The 27,256-nt window shown below is 40.0% G+C and overlaps 1 protein-coding gene and 1 long non-coding RNA gene across 11 annotated transcripts in view; both read left to right on the plus strand.

Moving 5' to 3' along the window:
* The window catches only part of LOC142016631 (uncharacterized), a 505,011-nt gene that overhangs the window by 84,228 nt on the left and 393,527 nt on the right, over positions 1 to 27,256 (plus strand). The window lies entirely within an intron of this gene.
* The window catches only part of LOC142016673 (neurabin-2-like), a 92,081-nt gene that overhangs the window by 37,474 nt on the left and 27,351 nt on the right, over positions 1 to 27,256 (plus strand). For 7 of the 9 annotated variants that reach the window (XM_075000788.1, XM_075000793.1, XM_075000787.1 and 4 more), the window contains exons 12-17: positions 1,950 to 2,101; positions 6,809 to 7,142; positions 13,412 to 13,496; positions 15,670 to 15,741; positions 16,188 to 16,386; positions 24,478 to 24,594. In XM_075000788.1, coding sequence (XP_074856889.1) covers positions 1,950 to 2,101; positions 6,809 to 7,142; positions 13,412 to 13,496; positions 15,670 to 15,741; positions 16,188 to 16,386; positions 24,478 to 24,594 — 959 coding nt within the window. The remainder of the gene's footprint in view (positions 1 to 1,949; positions 2,102 to 6,808; positions 7,143 to 13,411; positions 13,497 to 15,669; positions 15,742 to 16,187; positions 16,387 to 24,477; positions 24,595 to 27,256) is intronic. The other 2 variants (XR_012646363.1, XM_075000794.1) reach the window with 2 other exon arrangements.

Here is a 27,256-nt window from a genome sequence, read left to right on the forward strand (position 1 = left end):
CTAATTTATACCCATGTGGTGTTAAGCCAGCGTTATCCTTTAGTTAGTTATCTGTTCTCCCTTGCTGGTATTTGTCTTCCTGATGTGTTTATAGAGAGACTCATATCCCCTCTCAGCCTTTGTTTTGCTATGCTAATTAAACCCATGCATTTTAATCTCTTCCTCTCCTAAAATAGATGCTCTAATATCCTGATCATTGCATTAGTCCTTCTTTGCACCTGTTCCAGTTTGAATGAATCTTTCTTGAACACGGGTTACCAAAACTGAACATAATATTCTAGATGTACTCCTCATAATCCTTTTATTACTGTGGCATGTAATACTTCCTTATCTCTGCTAGAGATACCTCTTCTGTTATCTTCATGTTTTATAAAATTTGGGAAGTCACCCATATTATTCTTAAATGATGGGTCGTAATTTCTACAGACACTCATGTGTGCTGCTCTCATCTTAAGCCTTCAGATTTCCTGAATGGTGTGCTCTCTGAGAAGAAATGCAATGACTTCGAGGTGTTGCAATGAATAGGTGAAATGTTCAACTTGTAATAAGTAGTGGTATATCAATGCATATGGCATCTGCCACAGTTACATTAGACGTGAAAAAATATAGTATGTGTATCCCTCTTACCAGTCAAGCAGCCAGTTCTGAGCTAGGAGATTTTGTGTCTAACCTCCATCCACATCATCTGTGAAGGGCAGGCAGACTTCTGCCACTTACTCTCTTATCTCTTTTTGGAGAAAATGCAGTAGAATGGTCTTTAGGTGTGGTGGTTGTGTTTTCTTGAGACTCCATTCTTAAGAGCTCCCATGAAGTACAAGAATCGGGAGGTGAGAAATGCTGAAAGAGCCCATCCTGTTCAACTCACATGGTGAGTTCTTATTGTTCATCTTCTCACCAAACCTCTTCTGCAGCTCCACTGGAGCTGTGATGAGCACAAGGAGGAACGGAGAAGTGATTGACTCTGAATAAGGTGCCTTAGCCATACTCCAATGGTGTCTTTCAGCTTCAGGACTCTGAGAGCAGAATAACCAGACATTGAGAAAAGGACCCCATCTCGGAGGAGTGTCAACAAGGATCATCCTGGAAGTTGAGACATCGCAGGCTCCTCCTCATTCACATAAGGGCAGTTGCTTGGGTTAACTTTAGATTATTCATCTCATCCTCACTTGGGAAAGAGGAATCTGAAGTAGGACACTTCACCCCTTCTTTGTTGTTTCTAGTGACCTGTGTGTTGCCTCTCAAAGGCAAAAGTCTCTCTTTTTCTGATCTCAAAGGGACTGCCTGAAAAACTAGGCCAAACTCTGATTTTCCTTTTGCTGCTCTCTGTCCTGCCCCTCTCTCTCATTTCTAATGGCATTTTCCCCCAAGGAAAAGGCAACTAACTAAGTTTCTTATGTCTGAGAGAGCAAAAATCTAGTCTTGGATGATGGACTACCAGTTTTTTGGTAGAATGGTTTCAAGATCGGTTACTGCCAATGTATTACTCCATTCTCCACTCTGTTGAGATTGGTTTCTCTGAACCCAGATGCCCCTTCTTTCCTGGACAGAAGCTGCAAATCAGATTTGGGTTTTGCTGGTCTCTTGCTGTTTGTCAAATGTCAGGCTCAGGCAAGGTGGCTCTTTGAGAAATCAGGAGAAAGCGAACTTTTTTTTTCTGCTGTTTTGGAAATTCTCAGTTCTGATGCGGGAGGCTAGGAATGAGAAAATATGCCTCCCTTGGGAGGAAAAGGGACACAAAGAACCCACTTTCAGACTGGCTGCTGTGTGTCTGACTGACAGACATAGGGACATGCTCTTTGCACATAATGGTAAAAAAAAAAAAAAAAAAAAAAGCTGAGAAATTGTGATTTTTACTTTTAAAGATGTAAATATTTGACTTTTGCTAAGATTACTTTGTTGGAGAATGTTCTTGGCACAACTTTTTTTAGAGTGTTCTTGATTTGTTGCAGATTTTGATGCTTTTATGGGGGATACTCCAAGATTAGACACTAGTGCCCATAAAGCAAAAGCTCAGCTTGCTCTGAAAGTAAAACGTCAGCCACCTTCTCGATCAAAACTGAAAGAAGCTCTTGGAACTGGACAGCAGAATTCAAATCTACAGGTACCAATATCTATGTAAAATATATTTTCAGTAACTTGTGTTCATTTATATTCCCCATATTTCATATTCAGTGCCATTCATGTTCCATATGCACTATTATCCGAAATTAAGTTCTGTTTTGTGACTTCCAACTGGAATTGGTAAATTCATTCAGCTAGAAATGTGTATGCTGTTTGATGTATGATTTGTATGACATTTCTAAAACTAAGCTAGGCTAAATCAACTAAAACTTATAATTCTTATTTTGTATTTAATGTTTTCAGTAAACATATATAGTAGGTAAGTGTGAGGAAATAAGTATAAATATTATTGTGAGAAATTTTACTTTTCATACATACTAGTATGGTAGTGAAACTGCAGCACATCAAGAATCTTTGACTTCCTTTATTGAATCAGTGCGGAAGTATCACAGATTCTCATGCTAGGTTGTGTGAACAAGTCTATCAAAGTTCATCCTCTGTGTATAACTTCATAAAGAATCCTTGGGGAAAAGCAGCTGTTAACATGAATATAAGTGATACATTTAAACAAGTAGGCTGCTAATTTTTCTGTTTGGAATATACCTGCTTACTGACCTTTAGTTTTCCATATCTTTCAAAACTTGGTATGAAAAAAAGTCTCAATTTTGTGAAGGCCACTTGACTCCAAAAGAAAGAGGGTGTCAATATAGTTTTCTGTTACACATTAGAGAAGACCTAGCTTCAAATGGCTTCACCCGAGCCTTGCATTTCCAACTGTAAAATTTAATGGTAACGAGGTTTTCCCAGCAAGAAGGGTCCTGTGGCACCTTATAGACTAACAGAAAAGTTTTGAGTATGAGCTTTCGTGAGCAGAGACTCACTTCATCAGATGCTGGTCTTGGAAATCTGCAGGGCCAGGTATAAATAAGCCAGAGCAAGGGTGGGGATAACAAGGTTAGCTCAGTCAGCAGGGGTGAGGCTTACTACCAGCAGTTGATCTGGAGGTGTGAACACCAAGGGAGGGGAAGCTGCTTTTGTATTTAGCCAGCCATTCACAGTCTTTGTTTAAGCCTGAGCTGAGGGCGTCGAATTTGCAGATGAATTGTAGCTCAGAAATTTCTCTTTGGAGTCTGGTCCTGAAATTTCTTTGCTGTAGGATAGCTACTTTTAAGTCTGCTACTGTGTGGCCTGGGAGATTGAAGTGCTGTCCTATGAGTTTTTGTATATTGCCATTTCTGATATGTGATTTGTGTGCGTTTATTTTTTTACGTAGAGACTGTCCAGTTTGTCCGATGTATATAGCAGAGGGGCATTGCTGGCACATGATGGCATAAATTATATTGGTAGATGTTTAAATTATATTGGTAGATGGTTTTCCCAGTTTCCATTCCTTGTTTTGAGCTCTTTGAGTATTGTCTGAATGGATGTCTACTCTAGGTAACTTTGAGTTTTGGAACTTCATTTTCTTTGGAGTGGCATGCATGTCTTTATCCTTTCAGACATCTCCATCTCAGGAAATTAAAAAGGGCACAGGTCTAGCAAATAATCATTTTGACCATTGTGTTAGATATCAGCTAGACATCTTTATCTGAAGCCGCGAGAAACAAGTTTTCCATTCCTAGGTAAACAGCTAGTAGCCCCCAAGCCAGCAGAACTTCCAAAGCTCAAAGACTGTTCCTTGACCATATCAGGCAGCAGTAGTCTGATTAGCACATGGGCCAAATCCACTGGCAAGCATTGCATGTTATTCTTCCCAACTATATATTTTGCTGCCTAGATGTTTCAAGCCAGTTTTGGTTTCCTCTTATGGAGAAAGAGTTCCTAGTGTCTCATTTTTACCTCTGTTGTGGATCATGGTATATATCCTTTTCTAAAACTGGTTGCCTCTCCTGTTTAAATTGTATAGCTACTTTTATTTGGATTTTTGTTGTTGCGCGTGTTGTGTTTTGCTAAATAATGCAATTTTGGACATTGATGCCAAGATTTCATGAAATGCTTGGCAATAGTCTTCCTGCACAGGCTTGGGAGTGTTTTGTGGTCACCTATCAAGGATACAACTCTGTATTGTGGTGTTTGAATGTGGTCCTGGTAGCTGAGGAGAAGACTGTCTGTGACCTTCCACTTCTTATGTGGCAGGTCAGTAGCCTGGTGGCTGTGACTAAAGCTTGCTAAAGGTGAGCTTCAGGCCATACTTGTTGCTTTACCTTACACTAGGTTGCACAAAAAGCTGATGGTGTTACAGACCCTATCTATATTTCATTGGCTTTCCATCTTCTCGCCCTGTCAACATTCTTTGCATATTGGTGTGTGTATTCTGATGAAGTCTTCCTTCAGACTGTGGATGCCCAAAAGACTATGGGATTCAAAATGGAACAGACTCCAGATTTCATCAAGGGGGCTTCTTCACTGGGTAAACTGAGGCTACGTCTACAGTACAGGATACATTCAAATTTAAGGCAGTTAGCTTGATTTTACCACGTGACTGTCTTCACTGTAGAGGTCATTAGCTTGATTTTTGAGTGCACTAATCTCGAGATTACAATATCACAGTTATCTGGCGGGTATAGCATCTAGCTCGAATTCAGAAGTTCGATTAAAGTCAAGTGTGGAAGTGCCATGTCTTAAAAAAAGTTTATTAGCCTCCAGAGGTTTCCCACATGTAACCCACAATGCCCCCCACTGCTTTGCTCTGGCTGCTGCTCTGCAGTAACAGGATGAGCATGAATTTCCAAGTGGGCACAGCAAGGCTGTAGCTGTGTGCTCATGTTAGTGTGACAGCCTGAGAGATGGCTTCTTTCTTTCTATGCTGTTAGCGCTTGGAATGCATCTACCCATTCAAATAGCCCCTGCAGGGAGTTCTCGGCTCTGTCTGTACACTTGCTATTTTTTCTGTGCTGCCTGGTGCCAGCCCCTGCCCTGCCGTACCACATGTCAACAAGGCTGTACTGGGGGTCGTACCTGCATAACATGCTGAGAAACTTCTCAGTGGTTGACATTTCTTTGCGAGCCACCCCCCTCTCCCCCAGGCGCTTCACAGTCTGGGTCTTTCCTGCACTCAGCCACATCACACAGGTAGCCCTCAACCCAACCCAATAAAATGATATGCCTGCTGTTTGGTGCTGACCGTGCTGCCAGTCACTTGTTTAGGGCTCCAAGGGTGGGAAAAATATTGTAGGGTTTGCTGCTGCCGTGGGGAAGTGTTCTCGGTGGTTAAGATACTGGGGGCTTTGCTGCTGCCGTGGGGAAGTCTTCCCTGGTGGCTAAGGTACTGGGGGCTTTGCCACCACCATGGGGAAGGACCGCCTCAATTGGCTCCCCAACTACTGACCCTCCATTTTGCTCATACCAGGCCTCACTGCCGCCGGGGTAAAGTCTCCCCTGGCGGCTAAAGGGCTTGCTGCCGCCAGGGAAGGAGCACTTCAACTGTCCCCCCACTGCATCCTGCCACCGATACTGAGATTTGCTGACTCAGGGGAAACCAAAAATTCTTTTTTCCTGCACTTTTCTATCCTCTTTCTTCTCACTTTAAAAAGCAGTCTGGGACCCCACATTATTTTGAGGGGTCACAGGCATTCAATGATAGGAGTTGGGATACTCAGTGGATGGACATTTTTGAGAATACAGTCGCTGCACCCGTGTTGGCAACCTAATGTGTGGGGAAACCAAACATTCTTTCTTGTAATTTTGAGGGTCTCTGCATTGTGTCCAGGGATCAACATATTTTCAGGGCTTGGGAGGAGAAGGAAGAAAGTGCAGTGGGGGTAGATGACATCAAGACTAGCGAGCATACCCAGAGTGCTATGGGGATGAGGGAACTGTGGGATAGCTTCCCACAATGCACTGCTGCAGCAGTTGATGTTGGCCAATTTGTGTGTGGCAGCAATGACTCAGCTTTGTGGGGAGCAAGGTGGAAGTGAGGATGGTCAAAATTGAACTTACAAATTCCAATATTAGAAAACTGATTGTAAATCAATTTGATTTTTATCTCCTAGTGTAGACGTAGCCTGAAAAGGAGAAATAGAAAAGAATGAGACTAGAGTTGTAAGCAGAACATTTTTGCTAAGCCTTGATGGCCAGGTCAGAAAATGTGACCTTGAGGCAGATGATGAGTGAAACTGGCTAAGGAATTTCAGTAGTTTGAGACATGGCAAGAATTGAATTATTTTAGTTAAATTCTTTTAGTTGTACTTCAGAGAAGTGTAGGAAAATGACACAGTTAATGAAATCACCATTCTCAAGAGATGACCAAAGAATATACGAGTGTTTCTCTGGCTGAAGTGAAAAGGAAATTTCGGCTTTTGAAGATACAGAAAGAGCAGAGAGAGAAAGTTTAGCTCCAGATGATAACTGAAAGTGATTTAATAAAAATCAGATATTTATTATTGTTGACTGCTCTCTGTGCAGTAGGATAGTATAACTGTCAGTATGCAGACCACTCATATGCCAGTATATTTGGTTATATGCTCAGATCATAAAAGCTTGAGGAATATGGTCGGTTTCTTTTCTTATTAAAATTAAAATGTATTACAAAAAAAGTTGTTTATAAGATCAATCTCTGTATTCAGTGAGGAAAAATAAACGGAGTCTGTAACAGGAAACAGTCATAATTTCTTTGGCACTTGACATTTTCAGGCTGATTTGTTTTATGCTTTATTTTTTAAAAAAAGGCTCTTACCATAAGGATTGTGAATGCACAACTGCATTTTACATTTACCATAACTCTTTTTGTTTTTAAATGTATTTACAGAATGAGGATACAGAGGACATGATCCACCCTAGAGAAATTGGTACAGAATATCAAGTCAAGTCTTCTGCAATAACAGAAAAGCTAACTGTATCTCCGTTGAATGATGCAGATCAAAGGATTGAAAAGCCTGAACCGGTGGAAAGCACAGAGAGTCCATCAGAGTCAAGTCCTTCTGTTTCCACTCACTCTTCTCCAGTACACAAAGCAATGAATGAAAACAGCACACATACAACTCACTCTCCTCCAAGTGATGATGTAACTCCCGGTTCTCCTCAGACATATTCCAAGAATGTCAGGCACAGAGAATCAAAAGGGAAAGGAAGAGAGGCCAAAGGTAAGTCTTAAAGGTGGTTTGAAGACCTTTGGGTCAAAACGTTTCTGCTTTATTTTTGAAATTACTGTTGAATTTGCTATTGCATCCTCTGTCTGGAAAAAAAAATAGAAGCCACTTATCCTGTTATAAAACATATTAACGTAAAACTAATGGTATGCCAGGAGACTAGTTAAAAATTTAAACAGCAGAGACCTACTGTGATATTCAGGATGTGCAGTTGATAGTGTAGCAAAGTTAGAAGAGTTACAAACCAGATGTGGGCTGCATTCTTTTGTAACAGGGTTTAGATTCACATGACTGAATAGTGGCAGCCTTTGTGCGGGGGGGTGGGAACAGTACTGCTGTATGTTACATTGCTGCTGAAGTGCCAGCATTCCAGTATCTCATATGCCTGAAGGAAAGCTGGAGATGAGTTTCTATACCTTGATATGTCTGGCAGCAGTCAAGAGCCTAAAAGGGTCATATTCACTGTCCATTTGAAATTGAGGCATTTTCAGTTAATTTGCAGTGGATCTAAGACGACTATTTTACACAGGCACAAATAGCTCAGTGAAGCAACCTGTCATCCCAGCATCCAGGGGTTAAATGTTAAACACTTCACGTGATGTTTGGGTAAATAACTCTTCCCTTGTTCTTATAGGAAAAAGAGCTGAAACAGTATTTTGTAATGAATAACATTCTCAGAAAACTGTATTAGCGTAATAGAATAAAGTGCTTAAAGATAGTATGGTAAAGAAATGCTGATAAAAGTAACTACACAAATAATACTGCAGACCTGTAGCATTCAGAAACTGATGCTTGGTAGCAAGACCCAGAGTAGATTTCTCTTTCCTTGCTCTATATAGGCTGCTGGCTGTTTCAGAAAATAAATTAAAATGATACTGAGTGCAGTTCATTTCAGTCTTTGTGTCCATGTCACTAGCATGAAGTCAGATAACGTCTAAACTTTAGACACCCAGGGCATGGCTCTGTTTACTATGTGCTTGATAAAACTCTGTTCCTGCCTGATGGTTAAAATTTTGTTGCTTCTTCCTTGAAGTAATGCCTATTGATGCCAAAAGAACACTTGTGGAACTAACTTGGATCCTTGATCCTTGTGTCAAGAAAGTAAAAAAGAATGTTTGGGGTTAGACATATTAGGTGATGGCATGGAGGGTTGTGTAGGCAGTTGGGACTCATAAATTTGGAGTGAATTGGGCCCTCAAATACATATATGTTGAAGATCTTTGGCTTAAACCCAGTCCCACGCTCCCTCCATATTTGCCAATGAAGGCCTCCTGATATGAATTAATGGGAAATAGAATTGTCATGCTTTCTTTATGGAGACTGGACTTTCTTATTTAACATATATGTACAGGATGTATTATGCTTAATTAAGCACCTATTAAATTCATGGCGAAGAGAACGTCATCATGGACAGTGAAATCTGGTATTTTGTGTGCTTGTACCTTATGCTATAGAGATTTTATGGGAGAAACCAGCATTTCTCAAATTTGGAGTCCGGACCCAGAAGGGGGTTGCAAGGTTATTTTAAGGGAATTGTGCTGTTGCCATCCTTACTTCTGTGCTCCCTTCAGAGCTGGGTGGCTAGAGAACAGTGACTGTTGGCCTTGCCACAGCACCACAGACGTAAGGGTGGCAGTGTTGTATCATGCCACCCTTGCTCCTCTGGGCTATGTCTACACTAGCCAAAAACTTCGAAATGGCCATTTGCATGGCCATTTCAAAGTTTTTGGCTAGTGTAGACACGGCCATGGTGCCGCTGGATTCTCAGCTAGAAGATGCTGCTCTCTAGGGCCGTTTCTACAAAGGCCACTTCCTTCGGAAGTGACATGTTAATACATGGACCGAAAGATGCTAATGAGGCGTGGATGCAAATTCCCCATGCCTCATTAGCATAACATCACATGATTTGGAGTCCGGAAGAGTGTTCTTCTGGACTCCAAAACACTGTGTAGAAGCATGGCCCCGGGTGGGGGAGGCACTTCCAGAAGGAAGTCCTTCTTCCAGAGGCCCCTTCTTCCTGAAAATTTTTGGGAAGAAGTGGCCTCTGGAAGGAGGATTTCCTTCTGGAAGCCCGTCCAGGGCCATGCTTCTACACGGGGTTGTTAGCCGGTGGCCGGGTAATGTGCGGTGGGGTACCAACTATGCCCTTGTTACCATCTGAGTCTTTAACTGCTAGAGCGCAGGGCTCCTTCGCAGCGGGCAGCCTGAGCCAGGCTGACGGATGCCCCAGGGTCCTAAACACCGAGTCTTTTGCTGCTAGAGCAGGGAGCTCCGTCGCAGCGGGCAACCAGGATTGGCTGACAGGCGCCCCAGGAGTCTGCCCCGTGGAGGCGGCACGACTCTATGCTAGGCTCTTAACACTCTCACCTACGGCCAGGCTGTGGTAACCAAACGGTTAAAGTTCTTTTTATTGTGCCGGCTGTGTTGCAGTGACAGAGCAGCAGCAGTCAGGCTTAGATCTTAACTAGTTACAAGTTTATTAAGCTACAGTTATAAGCGTGCGGTTACAAAAGGCTATTGTCTACTTCTTATATGCTAGCAGAGTACAGGTGTTAACTAACAGGTTACATTACAATTCAGTACCACGACGTCTTAATGCAACAGCATCTATCTATAGAGCTCTAATTCTTTAACTGTGCGCACCAAAAGGAGACCTTAATGTGGGTACATGTTACCCTCCTTAATATGGGTATATCTTACCCTCCTTGCATCTCTCGATACCAGCATAGCCAAGCCAGGATCGGTCACTCAATTCTGCGGAAAGACGAATACGAGGTTGGGCGTCCCCAGTTGCAGACCTTGGGAGGCAATCACCTGACCCGACCAGCAGGTAGTTGGTGGGAATGCACACAGAGTCAGAGTGCTGCTGGGCCCATCTTAATACCCCTTGGGTCACATATTCTCTTTCTTATCTATGGTGCCAGATCGTACTGGTCTGTCTTTTGTGATGCCAGTTTTTACAAGGGCAATCCTTACTTAATTTGCACTTGTAAGACAGGAGATAAGCAATTTTGGGAGTACAGGACATTCTTTTACAAGGGCGGAGATTTCTCTTCTGGGATGGCTGTGTGGGCGCATCAAATCCATCAATGCCAGTTGGGGTAATTTCCTGAGGCCCACTTATTGACAGTTGGCCTCCTAGCCTTTTATCTGTGTTTTCTGTTTCTCAGGGTCACGATGAGCCAGCACATCTGGGCCCCTTTAGGAAGGCATCAAAGACTGTGCTGTTTAACTTCTGTTCAGTGCCCTGTGTGCTCTGAGGCACCTTCGAGGGGAGGCAAAAGCTGGTCTGTAGTGGGGAGCTTTTGTCTGGCTACAGGCGTTTTGGAGTACGGAGAACGGTCTTCTGGACTCCAAATCATGTGACATTATGCTAATGAGTAGTGGGGAATTTGCATCCGTGCCTCATTAGCATATTTCGCTCTGTGTATTAGCATGCCACTTCCGAAAGAAGTGGCCTGTGTAGAAACTGCCTAGTTGCTCAAGCAACACAGCTGCCTGCAGCAGCACAGTAGTAAGAGTAGGTGTATAGTTTCTTCCACCTCCCAATTACAACACAATGAAATTTTAGATTTAAAGAGCTGTGACTGTGAAATTGGCCAAAATGGACTGTGAATTTGTTAGGGTCATAATCATGATAATCCTGCATCGAAAGGAGATGAAGAATGTGTTTAATAATTAAGATTATGAAAAATAGTGTCTCACAAATATTAATTGAGCCCTCACAGTACTCATGGGTTGGCATCCTTCCATTTTTCTAAAGGAGAAGCTGAGGCAGAATTTATCTTGCCACAGCTTGAGAGTCTGTATGAAAGATAAGGGCTTCTGGCACAAAGTCGAGTGTTCAGTCCACTCAGACCACGTCTCCTCCTTACACATTTTCAAGTATTTATCTAAATATTGTCATGCCTTAAATTTCACAGTAATTCAAATTTTAAAATAACAGAATAGCCTACTTAGAGTACTTCAGATGGCTTTTCGTGCTAACAGATACAGCTGCACTGTGGAAACCATGTATGTACAGTGCTCCTGAAGCACAGAATCTCCCTGCTAAGGTGGGCAGGTGCAGTAAGACATCTGACATACATCACACTGCATATTAATGAAATAGTCAAAAGCTCCTTCCCTAAGATTACTGGAATAAAACTCCTTTATTCTTAAGTGTCATAGGTTCTTTAATATCTGTAGAGAGAGTAGACAGAATCTTAAATTATATGACAGCACTCAATTTCTCTCTTTTCAATGGAGGAGAGTCTAAATCAATTTTGTCAAGCTTCAAATATATAATCCCAGGAAGTGTAAGACATTGTCTACAATGCTTGTTATTGAGAAGCCAGGTCAGTTGTCAAGGTGTGCAAAAGAGCTAATTTTAGTAATACTTTTCAAGAACATTATTTATCCTTAATAGATTTAAAGATTCCAAGGGCAGAAGAAACCACTGTGGTCCTCTAGTGTGACCCCCTGTGTAGTATAGGCTACAGAACTTCCCTGAAATAATTCTTGTTTGAATCAGAAATACATATTTTAGAAGCATTTATCTTTACATGTGCTACAAGTTTAGCCCATCATTTTCTTGGGCCATGACCTTAGCCATACTCATTTAGCTGATGTCAATTAACTCCTGTTAAGTTTCAGCTGTGGCCTGACTTTTTCCAAAGGTGACCTGAAAGATCAAGCAAAATAGCAGGTTGTGAATATTCCAGTGAATTACTATTTTAAGGTTTCCGCATTTTATGATGCAGAGAATGGGAGAAGTCTGAACAGATTATAATCATGCTGGTAAGAGCTACTTTGCCTCATGAAAAGGTGGAGCAGGTCTGCCGTGGTGAATACATGGTTTCAGATCTCCATCTAGAGGATTTAATTGTCACCAAGAAAAACATATATAATTGTTGAAATAAATGGTTCCAATGAAGTAGAGGGGTTCAAAGGAAGTAAACTTCAGGCTTTAAAACAAAAAAGCATTCAAGTAACACTTTAAAGACTAACCAAATAATTTATTAGGTGAGCTTTCGTGGGACAGACCCACTTCTTCAGACCATAGCCATACCAGAACAGACTCAATGTTTAAGGCACAGAGAACCAAAAACAGTAATCAAGGTGGACAAATCAGAAAAAAAATTATCAAGGTGTGCAAATCAGAGAGTAGAGGGGCAGAAGGCGGGGAAGGGGAGCCAAGAATTAGATTAAGCCAAGTATGCAAACGAGCCCCTATAGTGACCCAGAAAATTCTGATCTCAGTTCAAACCACATGTTAATGTGTTGAATTTGAATATAAAAGGTTGTTCAGAGGCATGTGGAAGCCTGGACTGTGCTGAAAAGCATGCTTAGAACCTAGTACAGTTTATGCTCTGTGGTGTGACAGCGTGAATTGAGAGCTTATTTTGGGAGAAGAAGCCATTTTCTCTTTGTACACCTTTTAAAGTAAGATTTGAAGAAAACAAATTTAAGATGGTGGAGTTGATTGTTTTTGATATGTTGTCTGTTTTTAGCTCCTCCAGTGATACTGATGAATGGCAATATGGCAGAACGAGAATGAAAAATTAGTAAATAAAATTAGTATGTAAAATATTTCCTTTTTTCATTATAAGCATCAAAGGGGTAGTCGTGTTAGTCTGCATCCCCAAAACCAACAACAAGTCCTGTAGCATCTTATAGTCTGTTAGTCTCTAAGGAGCCAGAGGACCTCTTTTTGTCCTTTCCTTGTGGTTCACCTGAAGAGTTAATATTTACCCATCAGCTATGGATGCTTACAGAGTTATGCCATTCTGAGAGTTATAAAGACCTGATTAAAAATGTCTGAGGAAAGGACCTGGATGAGAATAGTCTGAGGAAAAAGGAATATAGACTGAAGGGAATAGTGTGGCAACCTTAACGGTGGATTGTCTTCTATCCTTAGACACTTAAGCTTCCATTAACAATTCCTGATGGAATATGTTACAGAATGTAATTCTTAACACATACTTCTATCAAAACAAGATGGCAGGAATTTACAGATTTTGTATGTGGTAAAGCAATAATATAAGCTGCAGTTTCATTTTTTTTAATGGAAAGTTGAAATATCTATCCAGTTCATGCAGTTTACTTGTTTTCCTGCTCCTGTAGATGTATGATGGATGTGAGTTAGATTGTGAACTTGCGCTTTGAATTGTTTTGTTTTGTTTTTTAAATTTTTGATATTATTGGGCTGTGTATGCATCTTAAATACATTCAGATAGCTTCAAGTGGATTTATTTATAGACTTTTTCCCTCCCGCCACATAGATGACAAGAGAAATGAGGACAAGACAGTAGATACAAATGAAGGTACATTATCAGGAAAGGCCAAAAGAAGATTTCCAGATTTTGGGTAAGAGACTTCTATTTTGAGTTGGTTTTAGGAGTAAGTGGTTTTAAATGTTACTTTTGCTACTTTACCATGTTCTCTAAATAGAAAATATTATGAATCCTACTATTCCTTTGCGTTTGTATTACTCTTTCTCCCATTCCTCCTGTAGCTAGCATTCTGCTATTAATATACCCTTGGTACTTGTCCACTTTTATTCCCATGATTGGCATGGTCAAATTACCAAAACAAATTGTGTAAATACGTATATAGTTTGTTGGACAGCATAATATAATTGTATCTGTGTCTATAATGATGGTGCCAGCTGCATTTACAAAAAATGTACAGTAAACTCTTTCACGGCTGGCATTCTCTCATCCGGAACTCTCAAATAACTGGCATTTTAACCATAAGTAAATTTTAATTGTGCTTTCCATAAAAAATTAAATACAGTATAGTGAAAGTAAATATAAATAAACACGGTAGTTACAGTATAAGTTTAGAGTATACAATACTACTGTTGTTAATAAAGTACTCCGCATACACTTTTGTTTGCTTCTTAATATCTAATCTTGTTTTTCTTTAGTGTTCTGCATTGCTAGGTATATCTCTCTCTTATCCAGAATATTGGAATATCTGGCAACCTCCCAGTTCTGGGGCTGCCAGATATGAATGAGTTTACTCTACACACAGTAATGTTTTGCATTGAAAATGGAGACATTGTATTTGCTATTTAAGAAAAATAATATAAGATTCCCTCCTCAAAATTACCACAGTTACTCTGAATTTAGAATACGTTTTCTGAGAATTTAAAGTAAATGCATTAATTGAGCTAAAATTCACTTATTTTAAAATGAGTCAGTTAAGAAATTTAGCCTACATTTTGAGACACTTTTTGATGAATGCTCTTAGCATCTGAGTATTGCATTCTCTTCAAATGTTTTAAATATTTTTTTAGGATTAGTGGTCACTTTTTACCACTGATCTTTATAAAGTTTCTCCTTTAAAATGAGTCTGGACAGAGGTTTGTCAAAGGATTCGTCAAAGAAAGGATTCATCAAAGAATTGCCTTCCTTGAAAACAGCTGCAAGCTTATTGTTTACAATGATGTTATGTTTGTGTAACCAAGAAGACCTCTGTGCAGCTTGGAAGCTTCTCTCTTCTGCCAACAGAAGCTGGCCCGTTAGTTCACTCACCTTGTCTCTCTAATCTTTTATTATAAATGGAATTGAAGCCACAGACTTGACTTAGCAAATTTGGCCATTGCCTCCCGCTACCTTTTCAATACCCCCATGAAATGAGGATAGAAGGTATTTTTTTAGACAAAAAATAAATTTGATCTGTGATGAGAATAAAAAACACTAGAATGCCTGAACTATAAGATTATTACATGTCAATGCTACAGGGCAGAGTTATGCATCTCAGATGAAGGCAGGGAGTCAGATCTGCAGTCTAGCTAAAGTCTGGGAAGAAGGGATGGGGGAGAATCAAAAGTGTAGGTAAAGGTATTGCTTGGTGAATGATACAACAGCAGTGACTAGGGGAACTGGAAAGACCAGCTGACAAAGGTCAGCTGTAGCTTCCCCTCTTCTGTGGTACTTCAGAGGGCAAGGCAACCAAACCACCTCTCCAAAATAAAAGGAACCAGAGGATGGAGCCAGCCTGGAGAGCATGGCAAACAAAACAAAATCCTAGAAAAAAATCAACAAAGTTCACATCCAATGGCATTTTAATTTAATTCCATTGAGTCCATTTAATTCCATTTCTATATACGGAAATAGAGTAAATGTTACTGTGGACCTCAGGGGCTGCTCGGATGGAACTTGGTGCTATTGTGAAATGGAATGCACAGATCTTGAGCCAACATCTTTTTCCTTTTAACTGCTTTTTTTCTGTATTGATCCTTGTATCTGTTTGTTCAGCACATACACTTCTGGAGGTGATTTATTAAATCTTTTCCTTTGTTCTTGCATATCTTATATGTATTAATGCCCCTTAATTGCATAAAGATAGTCTGCAAAATTAGACTCCACTGTATGTAGCATTTTAAATGACATTTTATGAATGTTATGAATTAAATTTGTATTTATGCAAACCAAACATTTAATTCCTTTTGACATATAGCTTTAAATTGTAGTGATTGTATTAATAAAAGCTTTTTTTCTTTTCTTTTTTCCCCCCCACCCCCCAAATTTAGAGGTTTACGGAAATCTGGTGGTAAAGGCAAGAAACAAGATAAGGAAAATCTAAGGGGCTCTTTGGATAGCCGGTATTTTTTATAAACTTATATTGCATTTTTACAATAACTAAGTACCATTACTGTATATTCTTAAGGTTCAAGTACATTTCAGTATAAGAGCAATTAAATATTGCATAAATTAGTACATTGGGAAGATGGGTTTCTGTGCTTATGAGATAAAGATAATAGTTTTACATGTAACTCATATTCTGAGACAAATTAAATTCTTCTTGTAAGCAAAAATTATCTTGTAATGGAGAAAGAAAAGCCACTTCAGTAGTAATTCTTAGTAGTCCTGGGACACTGGTTTGAAAGTGTTAACTTGTCTGAATAAAGTTTTTAAAGCTCTTAAATAGCTCAGGAATAATTTTTATACAAACCTGCGAAGATATATGGATTTTGATTAATATGCCATTTAGATAATTATAAAAGACTGGTTATTGCAGCACAGTTATCATTCCATTTATTTATTTCAGAGGCTCCAGAGAGTTATTGGAAGACTCTGGCAACAATCAATCTGCATCAGATTCAGATTCCCCTATTCCAACATGCATACCTTTCTCTTGGTTTGGGGACAGTCATAAAGAGCCTCAGGTTTCCAGTAGCAACCTAACCTTTGTGCAGAGTGGACAGGCCTCTGTATTTGACCAGGGCCAAGAGAAAAACAGAAGCAAGGTAAACCTATATAGATAAGCTATATTTTGAGCATTTGGGTTCACTGTGATTTTACTCATTTGGGGTCCAAGTTCTAATAAGTCTTTAGGTTGTTAAATATGAATACTCAGTATAAATGCCTGCAGATGGTAAGGGAAATTATTACAAAATTCCAAAAGAAATGGAGAGCAAACATTTGAGTTTGTATAAAATGAGAATGTGTTGAAGTATCCTCCAAATTCTAAACACCTTACTTTACCTTCTAATGAATTAAATAGAAACAATGTATTTTGTTTTGCATTCTTTCAGCAGGTTGTGCTGAAGTTAACAGTTCCTTAAACTGCATATTTTTGATGGCCACATAATTTTATGCAAAAAAAAGGAAGGAAAATAAAATGGTGCTTTGTTGAGCTCAGCATTTGTAAAGAGCTGGTGTATCAGAGTGGAGAAACAATATATGCTAGCAGAAAAAAATAAAATTAATTTTACTTAAACTTCCAAGTAGAAAACGTAAAACTTGACAACAGGTTAAACTTTTTTCCAAGTCTTTTGCTTTTGAAAATGGGAGTTAAGCTCCTAAATCACTTTGGTGCTTTGAAAAATTTACCCAATGTGCTATAAATACCTTAAACTTGGAGTTTCAAACAGGTGTTGGAAGTTCCGACCACCCAGCTCTTTCACTTTGCAAAATTAGGGCATTGAAGAGGGAAATTCTGTTTCAGTGTTACTGAGTAATTCTTCTAATGATTTAGTGAGTTAAAAAAGAACTTCATACATTGTGTGAAGTGACACTACATAATTCTAATTATTACCATCAACTTTCCATCTTGACAGTTTAAACTATTTGGGCAAGGGTGGTATTAGGGAAGTTCAGGGACTGGGGAGAAGAAACTAGAATTTACTAGAAATTCTGATAATGTCCCATTAAGTAGTTTTGTCTCTCTTAATTTATCATTATGTTTTACGGTCTAAAGTGAATGTAATTTCCATAAAACACTGGTTTGTCTTCTAAAGACATCTGCAAGCAGATACACAAATAGTACCAATCACTGCATTTGGTTAACCTGTTTATCTGTTACCTTTATTACTGTATTTTTATAATCTCAGATGAGGAAAAAAAATGAAAATATTAAACTCATACAAAATTCAATTTTAATTCACACATTTTTTTGTCTTATGTCATCTACAGGGGACTTTCACATTCTCTTTTTCACTACTTAACATACAGCCATACAGAACAAAGATTTTTCTATAATATAGTATAGAGAAGACAGTAAGGCTGTGGCCACACCACCCCTTCCTTTCAGAGGGGGCATGGTAATAAGGCACTTCAGCAGATGCTAATGAGGTGCTGTCATGATTATGCAGTGCCTCATTAACATAATGGCAGCCAGGCACTCTTCGAAAGGGCTGCTTCGAAACACATGCTGCCCATGTACCCAGGGCCCTCTGAAAATGACCCCCTGATTTCGAAAGCCCTTTCTTTCCATTTGGTTTTGGGAAGAAGGGGCTTTTGAAATCAAAAGGCCCCCGGCTACTCGGGCGGCATGTGTTTTGAAAGTGGCACTTTCAAAGCGTGTGCAGTTGCTGTTATGCTAATGAGGTGTTGCATATTCAGGGGAGTGCCTTGTTAGCCTCTGCTGAAGTGCCTCATTGCTATGCCCCTTCTGAAAGGAGGGGCTAGTGTGACCACAGCCTAAGTGTATGCAATTTGATATAACAGTGCTAATTTTTATTATCTGATTGCTAATTGCATGAAAGTGTAGTGAAACTACATTAAAAACCAGCACTGTTAAATAGCAAGATTAATTGTGATTATATTTATCATAATTTAACAATTCTAGAGTACCATTTGTTTGCATATTTTGGATGTTTTCTATATTTTTAAATAGAGTTTGAGCCTCTCTGGTTCGGCACCCTCGAGACCAAATCAGTGCCAAATGAGAGAATTTGTGGAACCAAAGGAGGTCAATATTGTCTCAAAAGCATTACCAATAGTTCCACTGCTTTCTGGACTCTGAGAAGACATGTAGCAATAAATGAGAGCTACATAATAGCAGCACAGAAAACTGAGAGCAAGGACTCCTGGCTGTAAACAAACTTCATGGGATCACGGGACACTTGTATGAGGAATACAAAGTGTGCAGTGCTCATTTTATATTTTTTTTTATTATAAATACTTGCGCTATAAAAAATAGTATTTTTCAGTTCACCTAGCACAAGTACTGTAGTACAGTTTCTTTATCACGAAACATGAACTTACAAATGTATAATAGTGTAAAAAAAACTGCATTCAAAAATAAATAATGTAAAACTTTAAAGCCAACAGATCCACTCAGTCTTACATTTGCTCAGGCATTCACTCAAACAAGTTTTGTTACAATTTGCAGGAAATAATGCTGCCTGCTTCTTGTTTACAGTGTCCTAAAAGTGAGAACAGGCATTTGCATGGCACTGTTACAGCTGGCAGCTAAAGATATTAAGTGCCATATGTGTTTAAAGATTCAAATGCCCCTTCGTGCTTCAACTGCTATTCCAGAGAATGTGTGTCTATGCTCATCATGGGTTATGCCTGATTGCAAAGCAGAGCAGACCAACACATGTTCACTTTTGTCATTTGAGTATGATACCACCACCAGAGAGTTATTCTTTTCATACTTGAGTGCATGCTCCACACCTCATCCCTCTCAGATTTTGTACAGCACTTCAGATTCCTAAACCTTCGGTCAAGTGCTCTAGCTACTTTTAGATATCTTACATTGGTACCTTCTTTGAATTTTGTCAAATCTGCTGTCAAAGTGTTCTTAAAACTAATGTGTGCTGGATTGTTATCCGAGACTACTATAAGATCAACTGTGTGGCAGAATAGAGGTAAAAGAGAACAGGAGACATACAGTTCTTCCTTAAGGTGTTCAGGCACAAATTAATTAACACATTTTTAATGTGCACCATCAGCATGGAATCTTATACTCTGGAATGGTGGCTGAAGCATGAAGGGCTCACAGTGCTAATAACAGAGAAAGACAGAGATTTCTCAGGCTCTCATACAAACATGATCCCAGAGCCATAGGTTTCCTGATCACAATTTGAAAGTCATGGTCTTCCTGTTACCTAATTCCGGCACACCTGGAGAGCAGTGTCCAGAGTGGAACACTGAGGGGCATTGTGGGGTACATACGGGACACCTGTAGAGCCTAATAAATTCGATTTTTAAGATGTGGCACCTCCACACTGGTCTTTAAACAACCTTTTGAATTCGAACTTGATGTTATACCCATCTTTTGTAACGAGGATTTTGTAATCTTGATATTAGTGCTCCCTAAATTGAGCTTGTGGTATTTAAAGTGAAGACTCCTGTGGTAATATTGAGCTAATTGCCTTAAATTCAAATTTATCTCATAGTGTAGACGAAGCCATAGATTGGCTGGCCCTAAATCTGCCCTCAGTGGGATACCAGATATTGTAGCACTCCCTCCAATGCCAGTTTTGTTAACCTTGCAACAGCTTTGTGGTGTCTTCCTCAGGTTTAGTGGTGACACAACATCTACTGACTTGGGAAGTTTTTAATCCGATTGTATTAACTAAATGACAGTAAGATTTTGGACTAATAAACCTAAATTTAGAAGAAAATGAAATTAGGGTTGAGGTGTAGCTGATTTTAAGTGCACCGTAATGCACGTTGTCATTTAAGTAATACAAAAAATGGACAAATTTCCATTACACCTTTTTGCAGTGGAAGTTGAGCTTGGTTGTGTAATATTTATTACTTGTTGGTAATAATTTTACAGCCATTGCAGAGAGGTTATGGAAACTTAATTTTTCTGTTTAGTAAAGCATTTGATACAGTATCTCGTGAGCTGAAGAAGATTGTGATGAAGGCCTTAGAATCTATTCTTACAGTCTTATTTGTTTGGAGTGCTGAGTTTGTCCTGTAGTTTTGTATGTTCTTACTCTGGAAGGTTTGTCAGTGATATCAACTGTTTTTGTCAGTCCTTTAGTTTTAACTTAACTTTACAGCTAAGATGATTGAGTCAAAAGAAGTAGACAAGTGACTTGTGCAAGGTGTCTGGCTGTAGCTAAATATGAACCTGGAATACTCTGGTTCTGAGCTCCTTGCCAAGACCTAGAGATGAAAGTGCTTTCCTGATTAAGCACATACTAAATGTATCAAAACAAAAAGCAGTCAAGTAGCACTTTAAAGACTAGCAAAATAGTTTATTAGGTGAGCTTTCGTGGGACAGACCCACTTCTTCAGACCATAGCCAGACCAGAACAGACTCAATATTTAAGACACAGAGAACCAAAAACAGTAAGCAAGGAGGACAAATCAGAAAAAGATAATCAAGGTGAGCAAATCAGAGTGGAGGAGTGGGGGGGAAGATCAAGAATTAGATTGAGTTAAGTATGCAGACGAGCCCCTAGAGTGACTCAGAAAGTTCACATCCCGATTTAAACCATGTGTTAATGTTCCAAATTTGAATATAAATGTCAGTTCGTCCACTTCCGTTTCTACAAAGGAGCGATAGTTTCTTTTCAGTAACACACATACCTTGAGGTCATTGACAGAATGCCCCATTCCATTAAAATGTTGACTAACTGGTTTGTGGATCTGGAGTGTTCTGATGTCTGTTTTGTGCCTGTTGACCCTTTGTCTAAGGGAGTTAGAAGTCTGTCCAATATACAAAGCATCTGGGCATTGTTGGCACATGATGGCATATGTGATGTTAGTAGAGGAGCGTGAGAAAGTGCCCGTGATTCTGTGAGTAACCTGGTTAGGTCCAGTGATGGTATTTCCAGGGAAGATATGTGGACAAAGCTGGCAGCGGGCTTTGTTGCAGGGAAAGGTTCCAGGACTGGTGTTCCTGGGGTATAGACTGTGGCTGTTAGTAACGATCCTCATGAGGTTGGGAGGTTGTCTGTAGGCGAGAACAAGCATGTCACCCAGGGCCTTCTGGAGTGTAGCATCCTGATTAAGAATAGGTTGTAGGTCTTTAATAATTCATTGCAGTGGTCTGAACTGCTGTGGGCACCCGCATGGCCCCACACTATGCTAATATATTTATGGCTGACCTGGAACAACGATTCCTCAGCTCTCGTCCCCTATTACCACTCCTCTACTTAAGATACATTGATGACATCTTTATGATTTGGACCCATGGTACAGAGGCTCTAGAAGAATTCCACAGAGACTTTAACAATCTATACCCCACCATCAACTTATGCCTCGATTACAACATGCAAGAGATATATTTCCTGGACACTGCAGTACTAATCAAGGATGGCCTGATCAGTACCACACAGTACCGAAAACCTACTGATCGCTATACTTATCTACACCCTTCTAGTTTCCATCCTGCACACGTGACTAGACCCATTGTTTACAGTCAAGCTCTTAGGTATAATTGCATTTGCTGTGATCCAACTGACAGAGACCAAAAACTACAAGAACTTTACCAAATATTCATAAACCTGAATTACCCACCAGGAGAAGTAAAAAAAACAAATCGACAGGGCCAGACGCATACCCAGAAACCAGCTACTCCAAGATCAGCCAAAAAAAGCCAAGAACAGAACACCACTGGTCATCACTTACTGCCCCCAACTCAGACCACTGCAACGAATTATTAAAGACCTACAACCTATCCTTAATCAGGATGCTACACTCCAGAAGGCCCTGGGTGACATGCCTGTTCTCTCCTACAGACAACCTCCCAACCTCATGAGGATCCTTACTAACAGCCACAGTCTATACCCCAGGAACACCAGTCCTGGAACCTTTCCCTGCAACAAAGCCCGCTGCCAGCTTTGTCCACATATCTTCCCTGGAAATACCATCGCTGGACCTAACCAGGTTACTCACAGAATCACGGGCACTTTCTCATGCTCCTCTGCTAACATCATATATGCCATCATGTCCCAACAATGCCCAGATGCTTTGTATATTGGACAGACTTCTAACTCCCTTAGACAAAGGGTCAACGGGCACAAAACAGACATCAAAACACTCCAGATCCACAAACCAGTTAGTCAACATTTTAATGGAATGGGACATTCTGTCAATGACCTCAAGGTATGTGTGTTACTGAAAAGAAACTATCGCTCCTGTGTAGAAACGGAAGTGGACGAATTGACATTTATATTCAAGTTTGGAACATTAACACATGGTTTAAATCGTGATGTGAACTTTGAGTCACTCTAGGGGCTCGTCTGCATACTTAACTCAATCTAATTCTTGATCTTCCCCCCCACTCCTCCACTCCCTGATTTGCTCACCTTGATTGTCTTTTTCTGATTTGTCCTCCTTGCTTACTGTTTTTGGTTCTCTGTGTCTTAAATATTGAGTCTGTTCTGGTCTGGCTATGGTCTGAAGAAGTGGGTCTGTCCCACGAAAGCTCACCTAATAAACTATTTTGCTAGTCTTTAAAGTGCTACTTGACTGCTTTTTGTTTTGATAGTGTATAGACTAGCACAGCTCCCTCTCTGTTACTATACTAAATGTAGTAACTGGTTTAATTAGTTTAACAGTATGACAATTAGACATTTGCTAAAAAGAAGAAATTGTGCTTTACGTTAGTTGTGTTTTAAACTGAAATTTACTTAAGTAAATATTGAATAATATAAGATAGCAAGTGTAGTCACTTATGGCAATTACCTACGAATATGTTCACTGAAATTTAATATTTGGGAAATAATTAGAAGAACGTTATTAATCCATATTTAGATTATCTGGTGAAGTGGCTGCTGCAAATGTTACTATGTTATTAAAACCAAGCATTTGTTGTAAACATTCCTGAAAAAAATTGTTTAACCTGCATTCTAAAATATGGCATTCATTTCAGCTCTGTATAAAAACTGTAGAGCAACGAAGGGTCCTGTGGCACCTTATAGACTAACAGAAAAGTTTAGAGCATGAGCTTTCGTGAGTTAACTCACTTCTTCAGATGCAGAACTTCTTCAGAGTTAACTCACGAAAGCTCATGCTCTAAACTTTTCTGTTAGTCTATAAGGTGCCACAGGACCCTTCGTTGCTCTACAGATCCAGACTAACACGGCTACCCCTCTGATACTATATAAAAACTGGTTTGCTACTATGTATAAACAGCTTGACTGAAACTGTTTATAAACAGAAGACTTGACACATCTTGTCTTAGAACAGAACAGAACAGAGCAGCTATAGCTCCTCTTGAAATTCCTCCTGCTTATACTATTCCAATATACTTTACAGACTTAATTATGCACTGATCACTTTATCTACTGCGGAAGTCCAGTCACCTCCCCAGGATGAAATGAGGACACTCTTTAAGTATATAGTATTGTCACACAACAGTTTAGGAAAAGAGCAGTACAGATTCAAGGATAATTTAAAGCATGGGGTTACTCTTGCGGTAGGGACACCTACATGATCATAAATTGTCAGGATTTTAGCTGTGTGACATCCAGAAGCCAGCCCCATTCCTATAATACCAAGCTGTCTGTGGCTTTGGTTTCATACAAATTCAGAAGAAATAATTCCGGCAGCAGAATTTTCAGCCACTCATGTGTGACCTGGATATACCTTTGAAATACGCTTTGCAGGTACCGACCCGATTAAACTCCACGTAACTTTTATATGACTTACTTGCTGCATGAGTGATATTACTGCCAAAGGTCTTGTCTATACTTGCCCCCAACTTCGAAGGGGGCATGGTAACCATGGTGATGGGAGATTCCTAATTTTGGGGAGTAAGGGCACTTTGAAGTGTTTGCGGGTACACGCATGCTGGCATTTCAAGGTTTGACACTTTGAAGTTGCCGCGGGTGAGAATTAGCCTAATGAAGTGCTGCAGTAAATACACAGCACTTCATTAGTAATCTCCCATCACCCTGATTACCAAGCCCCCTTTGAAGTTGGGGGCAAGGGTAGACCCAGCCCAAATGACTTGAGTGCTGCTACATTAATTGTGTGGGAGTTCAGCAAAAACAAGTCAGACTCCTGATGTAGTAAGATCTAAAATTTATAGATAAGTCATGTTTAATTTCTTCTTACAAAGTATCAAAGGTACTAGAATGTATCCTTGTGATCTGCTATTCCAAGGGTTCAGTTAATAAAACATTATTTTCACTTGTTTGCAGAGTAGAATTGTCATAGATGATTCATACCATAGCAGGCCAAGTTGTGATCTGTCAGGGTTAGTGACAGAACCAAATCTGTCAGGGCGTTCACACACTTTAACCTTCTCTTCAAATGAGGTGAGTTTCAAAGTGTGTATGTGTCTTGTTGATGTTACCGTTCGTACTACAGACTGTCTATTAATGTAACAGGCTTTGTCGTATAAATAGTTATCACAATATCTTAATATTCTTTATCATAATCTTTAATACTGAAATAGTTACTGAACTAAGAACTCGAATTGCAAGGAAGTATTTTAGCCCTTGCATCACAATTTTTAGTCTAATATAGATTTAATGTTTAGCTTGCTGTACAATAAATTACAATTAGGAATTTCAAAGATACGTAATGCCAAAAATTGGAGTGCGTGAATTAAATTTGCAGTATTTTTCAACTTGCCTCACGAGTTCATGTTTAAATTTCTTTTTCATTTACATGACACCGAAATATTTAGAAATATTTACTCTGTAAAAAGCACTTTGTGAGGTACATACTAATATTTGTCAGAGCTCTTTCGTCTTGCAAAACTGTCTTTGCCTTCAGCTGAAATCTTAGATTTAATCTAACCTTTTATATTTTTTAAAAAAATATATCCATTTAAACAAATTAGTGGTTGATTGTTTTGTAGAACAAACAGTGAAAGAACAGAAGCAACGGCAAAAACTATACTTCAGTCATCTTTCAGATGAGAGTTATAACACTTTCAAGCTAGCTAAACCGATACCCCTCCTGTTCCTTCTCTACCACCATTGGCCTTTTCATGACAAGAAGAAGGGGACTTAAATTGCAGCAAGGGAGGTATAAGGGGGACATTAGGAAAATTTGCTAGTTGTCATGGAGGTTAACCACTGGCAAAAATTGCCAGGGGAGGCCATGGAATCTCCATCATTGGGGATTTTTAAGAGCAGATTAGACAAACACCTGTCAGAGATGGTATAGATAATGGTTAGTCCTGCCATGAGTGCAGGGGACTGGACTTGATGACCTCTCGAGAATCCTTCCAGTTTTATTATTCATAGACAGTTGCAAATGACCCAGTCCCCATAAAAGCTGCAAAAAAAGCAGTTCCATTCCTCACCTCAGAGATAATGTCTGACCACCAAATCTGCCCAATAACTTAAGCACTTAAAGCACTGGACCATGATGGCCCAAAGGGCAAAAGACCCATTCCAGTCTAACTATAAGGCAGTTATATCTAATCTAAGCCTGCTGCCTTGCCACTGAAGCAGCTGCAGCAAATCTTGGCACGAAGTGGTAAAATGGTGCCATCTACTGCACCAGTACATTGCAGAAAGCCAGACTGACCAGAGACAAGTCTAATACCCCTGTGGGCTCAACCCCTCCTCTTTACAGTGATGAGGAAGAAGTGGCAGTAGGAATGTGCACTCCGTACCATTCCTTGTTCAAACCTGGACCCTCACAGCAGGAGAACACCGTGTGGCTGCCCCCTACAGCGGATGCCACCCCATAGATCTTCCATCAAACTGACCATATTGGAACCTGTGGGTTTTGTACAGGGCCCAGAATATTCAACCTTTCAACCCATCCAGGCCTGAAACACCAAGATCAACAAGCTCACTCTCACCCTCTGCCCAAACCTCTCCAGAAGCCCTCGAGGAGTAAGCAGAAGGGACTGAGGAACTGCTAGAAGGTGACACCTTCCCACCCACCCACCTTTTTTTTCATCTCATGGTGACACAATAATACGTTCTCCTCCCACATCAGGAGATAACTAAGTCTTCCCAAGAATTGTTCAAACTTAAGGCTGACTTTCTCAATAATTCCTTTGCAGAGCAGCTGGAGACACATCATAAGTTAATGGATATTCTCTATGCCTCTCTGCTGCCAAGGTTGCATTGCCTGTCAATGATGCCATCGTGGATCTGGAAAAAACTGTCTGGCAGATACCACCTATGGCTCAACCTCCTTGTAAAAGATTGGACAAACAGTACCACGCACCAGCTAAGGGAGCTGAGTTTCTGTTCATACACCTTACCCAAAATTAATTAAAATGGTGGAAGTAGTCAATTAAAGAGAAAGCAACATCTGGCTTGGACCACCGTCTCTAATAAATATTGGAAGTTCTTTGACCTCTTTGGCAGGAAGGGCCGCTCATCAGTAACCCTTCAGTTTCACATAGTAAATTATTCCGTGTTATTGGCCACATATGCACACAACAATTTTGCACAAATGTCAACTTCTGTGGAACATGGTCCAATCAATAAGAACAATACAAAGCTAACATCACAGAGGGCTCTCTCATTGCCAGAATGGCCTTATGGGCTTCTTGGAACTCCTGGCACAGTAGCCTACTCTACTGCTGCATCTGTGATCAAGTGGAGGGCCTTTTGGCTCTGCCTTTCAGGTTTCCCCCAAAGAAGTTCAGCCCCACGGTCAAGTATTTATCCTTTGAAGGACAGAATCTTTTTGCTGATAGCGGACTCTTCTGCCACACACACAGTCGTGGGAGTATGTATCCTTGGGAACAAAAGGAAACAGCAGACTTTATACACAGCACTTCTGCCACTGCCAGATACACCCAACCTGAAAGATGACATGACCAGCGCTATAAACAATGCCAGACAAGATGCCAACAAGCCCCAGAGCAATCAGCGACGTCTCAACCACCTACTTCCTGACAAGAATTTTGAATTGTTGGTCGAGGGCACGAGAACCCCACATACTCCACTTCTGAAGTCACTCCTTAATGCCAGCCAATTTGGGGATCACTTAACACCTTTT

The sequence above is a fragment of the Carettochelys insculpta genome, chromosome 8 (assembly GCF_033958435.1).
Source record: "Carettochelys insculpta isolate YL-2023 chromosome 8, ASM3395843v1, whole genome shotgun sequence".
Classification (NCBI taxonomy): Eukaryota; Metazoa; Chordata; order Testudines; family Carettochelyidae; genus Carettochelys; species Carettochelys insculpta.